This window comes from Egretta garzetta, unplaced genomic scaffold (genome assembly GCF_000687185.1).
Source record: "Egretta garzetta isolate BGI_Z169 unplaced genomic scaffold, ASM68718v1 scaffold504, whole genome shotgun sequence".
Lineage (NCBI taxonomy): Eukaryota > Metazoa > Chordata > Aves > Pelecaniformes > Ardeidae > Egretta > Egretta garzetta.
In genome coordinates, this window is record NW_009259535.1 from 1,662,800 (window position 1) to 1,669,193 (window position 6,394).

The 6,394-nt window shown below is 37.3% G+C and overlaps 1 protein-coding gene across 1 annotated transcript in view; it reads right to left on the reverse strand.

The window, feature by feature from the left end:
- The window catches only part of MGAT4A (alpha-1,3-mannosyl-glycoprotein 4-beta-N-acetylglucosaminyltransferase A), a gene marked incomplete at its 5' end in the record, with an annotated part of 50,232 nt that overhangs the window by 33,291 nt on the left and 10,547 nt on the right, over positions 1-6,394 (reverse strand). The window contains 2 exons of the mRNA XM_009637660.2: positions 297-410; positions 991-1,037. Of these exons, the coding sequence (XP_009635955.1) occupies positions 297-410; positions 991-1,037 (161 nt within the window). The remainder of the gene's footprint in view (positions 1-296; positions 411-990; positions 1,038-6,394) is intronic.

The following is a 6,394-nucleotide window of genomic DNA, read 5'->3' on the forward strand; positions in this document are numbered from 1 at the left end:
GGAAGAAAAACAGTAAACAAAAAAGTCTATATACATCAATAAAAGTATGTCAAGTCTCAGTCCTCTTCCCAAAACTTAACATGAAATGAATTCAACCGAGCATAGCATTAGGCTCTGATTGTGCACAGAATAGCATGCAGATAGGAATGAGATGGATTCACAGAGCACTTTTAGCATTCCCCACACTTTCAAGCAGTACTGTAAGAAAACATTTCAAGAATTCACATCCCACTTGCTATTTCATAAACAAGAAAAGCGTGGGAGGAGATGGGAGAAGATCAGGGGGATGAACTAACCTCACTCTCTCTTTTGAGTCTCCAAATGTCTCTTTCAAGTTTGTCAGGTCAGGATAGTAAGTTGCAGGAGGGGCTATTACTTCCACCAAGCCAGAATTGATCTCTGTAGAAAACCTGTCAATAGAAATATCCTAAAGTCACATGAAAGATTCTGGCTTCTGTAGACTTCTTCCTTGCTTTTGGTACAGTTATTATGTCTGGTTACAACAATGACTTATTCAAACTAGGCATGTAAAATAAAAGTAGCATATAAAAAAAATAGTTTTCCTTAGCATATTCTTCAGAGCAGTATAGCCTCTTGCCCCATAATCAGAATTCTAACTAGATTCTAAACACTTCTTTTGCCTTTCCTTTTTTCAGACCCTAGTGATTTTTTTTCTCTAGTTCTCTTTGAACGTATGGAATACAGGGCCCTAAATTTCCATTCATGTTAAACCAATCCCATCTGTTGATGTTACACCAAATAATTTAATCCCATCTATTGTTTTACAATTTTACTGACTGAATCACTGCCCATTAATTTGTCATCTATTACTTTGTTGTTTGGACGTCCAAGCCCCCAAGAAACAAAATGCATGATCTCCTATTTCCACAATACTTTTTATTACTTATCTCAACCTGATTTAGGAAAAAAAACCCCAAAAAGCAAACCCACTACTAAGCTAAGAAATCCGCCATTAAAGCTACAACTTACTCTTTTTCCAGGCTTGCAACAACACTGTTAACATAATCAAGATCAGTCTGGAAAAAAACAAACACAAAAACCAAATAGAATACTTAACCAGTTTTGGAACCACACTTTAAAAGAACACAGTCAAATAAACATTGGAAGTAGCTGTACTTGAAAAGCAGTTTCAGAGTGTAAGGTAAGTTGAGTAATATAGGAACACATCATACATGTAACTATGTCTTGTGTATAATGGGAGAAGAAACAATTTTTTTTTGTAAACGGGGGAATAATATTTGCCTCATATCTGCTTTTAATAGACAGTTCTAATCCAACTGCTGGTATTTTCTTGAAACCTCTCATGCTCCTAATGGCAAAATGACCACTGAGTGTTTGTGTAGGAAGAACTTCGTATTATTGTATAATAATAATAATTAAAATATTACCAAGGAAAGCTTTCTGGAAAACAGGGAATTGAACACACACTCCTCTTTAAAAAATACATCTCCTAAACTTTGCATTTAAAGCATGGATGCCCCAACCACAGACAGCAACTAGGGTTGATTTTTTTCATCAAAGATTAAACTTGAGGGACCATCAAGCCTATCAATTACCCTGTTCTTAAAGATGCACAGATTCTAAAAATTCCTTGTTGGTTAAAATATAAATCGTGACATTCTGGAAAAGTCTAGATCACCTAATTTGCCAGAACTGGCCAATTATTCAACCTATTCACTTCGTCATACACATACATTCCAGGAAAAGACAGTTTGTGAATTCATTAAAGTGACTGAAAATCCTAATCTTTGTTAAACTTTATAATCTAATAATTTGACATACTATTTATCAGTTTTCAAAAGAAAATTTAGAGACTATAAATTAACACAGATTCTGGTGGCTCATGAGGATTCCGCAGAAATAGCTGCCTTTGAAATACTGAAAACAAAGGAACAGTTCATACTTTTTTTGATGAATTTGTAATGCAGATTATCATTAAAGGATTATACACACAGGGAATAAATCCCTCCCAAGCATTTCTATAGAACCACTAATCTTGTTTGATAAAGTTGCTTACCCTTTGATCTTAAAAATCACCATTCCTATTTTTAAAGACTTATTTTTATAAAATCCAACATAATGTCAGTGACGCACACTTTTCCAAAAAGGACAACAGTGGGTTTCTTCCAAAAGCAGGTTCTAAATACTACAAAAACATGTGAGTAGAAACCATTTGTCATAAAATTTTCACACACATTTTCTTTGTAAGTGCTATGCTTAGTGCTGGGCAGAAGCGCTAATAAGCAGGTAAGGTGTTCACAATTTAAAATTCATCCTGCAGTGAGTTCCACACAAGCAGACTCACAGGTCCATATGGACCTTGATATATCACTAAGTAAATACACATATGGATTGTTCACACACAGTTTATTACTGGAATGAAGGCTGAAGATTAAATAATCCCTAGGAGTTTGGCACCCAAGAGAAAGAAGCAAAAATGAACATTTTAAGAACTAATCCTTTTAAAGTGATTAAATGCAAAATCATGATAGGCTACAACCAAAGAGTTAATAGTGCCAGCCACAAAGATGCATCTTCCAATGAATCACACGGAGCCTTATAAACAAGTTTGTCCTGATAGGTAGATCTCTGGGAACTAATGAAAGGCCTAAGTAGGGGTGGATATTTCAGTATCAGCAGTTCAAATCTTTCTGCCCATTCTTTCTTTCTAGTCATATGAAATTACTGATCTCTGAGAGAAAGCAAGAACACTTGGAGCAAGACATCCTCCTTTTTTCATTCATACCAGATCAGACCGAAGACTGATCCAGCTCAGCATCTTGCTTCCAGCAGTGGCAGCCATGAACAGATACATAGCAAAGAAACAGGACAAGCATACACAATACTCCCTCCTGCTACCATCCACACTCCGATTACCTTCAATTCATGTTACTTCCTGAGACAGATGTGATTTTGTGTATTTAATATTCCTCAGTAGATTCCTCTTCAAGGTACCTTGCCAGTATCCCGTTGAGCCTATCTAAACTTTCAGCAAGAAAAGAAGATTTTAGCTTATGAGATCTATGGAATTTCATAAGCCTGTAAACATGGCAACATCTAAGGTTTAACTCCTTGCATCAGCAATTTTGATGAGAGACGCATATAGAGTGCTTTGATGAATCTCTTGAAAAGAAAACTGAGAGTTCGTTGAGGAACAAACTGAATTTCAGACTATGAGTGAATTAAGTTTTTAAATTTTCTCAGTTTTTATAAGATGCTGCCCTACAATTCTCTAAAGTACCTTCTCTAGTTTAGGTGAGGCTGCATTTCAAATTTGCAATTATTCTAAGGTTCACCTGAACAAACATTGTTATTCATAACAAACACACAAAGAATCAGAGCAGCAATGAACTTTCCAATCTTTTTTATTGATTTTTATGAGCAAGCGTGTGCATAGCAAAGTAGTAGAATATATTAGCCAGCAGACAAAACAAAAGGTTAGAAAGTTCTGGTTAACAGCTAGCCAACTGTCAGACAAAACCAAAACTGCTAATTTTAAGAACCAACCCTTTCATACTGTTAAATCCTACCTGCTTCATACCTTCAAGAATGACAGAAAGTGGACTGTTTCTCAAAATGTAAGGAAAATCATGGCATTTTAGACCAAAGGTCCATCTACTGTCTTAGCCAGTAGCAGATGCACAGAAAAAAAAAGATGCAATCATAGAATAACTCAAGTTGGATGGGACCCATAAGGATCATCGAGAACAACTCCCTGCTCCTCACAGGACTGCCTAAAACTAAACCATAGGACTAAGAGCATTGTCCAGATGCTCCTTGAACTCTGACAGAGTGACCTGGGGAGCCTGCTCCAGTGACTGACCAGCCTCTCAGTGAAGAACTTTTTCCTAATGTTAACCTGAACTTCCCCTGATGCAGCTTCATTCCATTTCCTTGTGTCCCATCACTGGTCATCAGAGAGAGAAGATCAACACCTCTCCTTCTGCTGCCCCCTTGAGGAAGTTGTAGACAGAGGTGCCGTCACCCCCCAACCTTCTCTTCTCCAAGCTGAACAAACCAAGTGACCTCAGCTGCTCGCTCCTTGTAAGTTTTGCCCTTGAGGCCTTTCACCATCTTGGTTGCCCTCCACTGGACACACTCTAATAGTTTGATGCCCTTCTTATATTGAGTTGCCCAAAACTGCAGACAATACTCCAGGTCAGGCCACATCAGTGCAGTGTAGAGTACAATAACCAGGATATGTACAGAATGAACCTTCCTTCCCTTCATATACCTCCCAGTTCTCAGTAATCAACAGTTTGTAATTCCTAGGCCTGACTGGTATCCATACCATTATATACAATAGCTCTTCCTGGATCTGGTCTTTGTGAATTCGCCTGATTGATTTATTTCAGAACCCATTTACTCACTTGTATTTCACAATATCCAGTAGCAACAAGGTCCACAATTTAGCTACGTACAAAGTGGAAAAGTATTGTCTTTGGTTTAGATTTTGCCTCTTAATTTCATTTAGCAGCACCTAGATTACACCTGTATCACCATGTCAAACTGAGAATCGGTTCTAATCCACATATGTAAAACCTAAAGGAGTGAAACAGTGGGTCCAAAGAGGGCTGGAGCCAGGCTGACACACAGGCAGACCAAGCGCACCAACACTTTGCACCAGAGCATACAAGACATGGTCTTGTACTCTAGCAGCACCAACATGACGTGGTACTGCTAGAAGAAACAAAAATAGCCTTGAAGTTCACGAGCCTACATTCCATTGTAAATCATGGGATTCCTGTCTCCTCTTTTATTTCCTGTCTCACCTCTCCTGCAACAACTTATCTAGCGATACTGGATACATTACAAATTAAGTTTTCCTTATTGCCACTAAGCACCACTCTTACTCCAATTCCCATGACTTGTCCACCCCATGTCATCAGAAGTGCTAAACACTGGACTTTGGCAATATAAAATGCAACACATACTGGCAATTGCCATGAAAAATTAAACTCTATGCATCAACATTGGTACCTGGCTAGTGAAAAACTTCATTTTCACATTAGGTTCTCCAAATGGGGGTGGGAGGAAAGCAAGTAAAACATGATGGAATGCCATGATACAGTGCACAAGCAATGTAACTGTAGCATTTTCTTGTTCATGAAGTTTGACTTGCAACCTTAACCTTTTTTTAAAGCTATAATTTTCAAGATGCATCTTGAAATAATCTGTAAAATGTACAAGTTTTCAAAAGTTGACTCTGCTTTGAGCAAGGGCATCCTTTCCAGTCTCAGTGATTCTCTGAATCTCAGATCTTGCCTTAACAGACCAAACCTCTGTTTGGATTAAATTTCTATTTCAGTTGTCAAAAAGAGTCAGTTTTAGGAAGAGAAGTGTAAACACAAGGAAAGAGAGCACTGAAATTCCAAAGACTTTTTTTTTTTTACAAGCCACAGAAAAGAAAATTAAGATGCAGAATATCAAAACACTACAAATTCAAGAGAAGAAGATACAGGGGAAGAAGGGGGAAATTCAGACATTAATGGTACAGTACATTCTAAACAATGTGGTTTGTGTAGGCTGTTAGATTATTCAGATCTTAATTCTTAAATGCAATCTACTATAAGTAAGTCTTAACTTAATCAAGAACATCTTCCAAAAAAAGAAAAAAATCCCTGGGAAACAACCATGCTAATCTGCAAAGTGTGGTCATTTCATTGCTTACTAAATTCTACAATTTTATTTGATCTTTCATCATCCCTGTAGAATAGGGATGGAATAATTTTATAATGTTTTTTACATAACAACAAACAATGCAAAATTGAACAGCCTCCAGAATAGGCAAAGCAAACATATATTTGCCTTGAAATGGTGAAAGTACCTATGAATATAATTACCTATATACAAGGCATTAAAATTCACATAGGAAAAAGCTGCCACTAAAGTGGCTTTTGGACCTATTTTTGGATATTTATGCAATGAAACAAAAGCCCTAAGGAATAAAAGTGCAGCAGTGGTTTCTAGTGGTTGTAATAGTGTACAGATATAAATAAAACCTGCGGAGAAAGGTAATTACATTCGTTAGAGTTCAACAAATGCAGCTAAAAAAACTGTTTTCAGGAATAGAGTCTGCTTTCAGATCTGAAGCAGCAAGTTCAAGTTAAATACAGGGAACATGAGAAGACGATGCAAAGCAAAAAACAGGAATGCAGAACACTGTCATAACATAGCCCTCTAACGTTACATAAGCAAAAGGTAGCCTCCGTGTCCTACATGAGCAAATTACTTCATCCCTCCCTTACTGGAAGTCCCCACTCTACCGCACAGGTAAGAAATATCTTTTCCTCTCCAGTCATTTCTGTGATTAACTTAGTTCAGTTCAGGACAGGGTTCCACAATGCAAAGCCTTTGGCAGCAACAGCAGGAA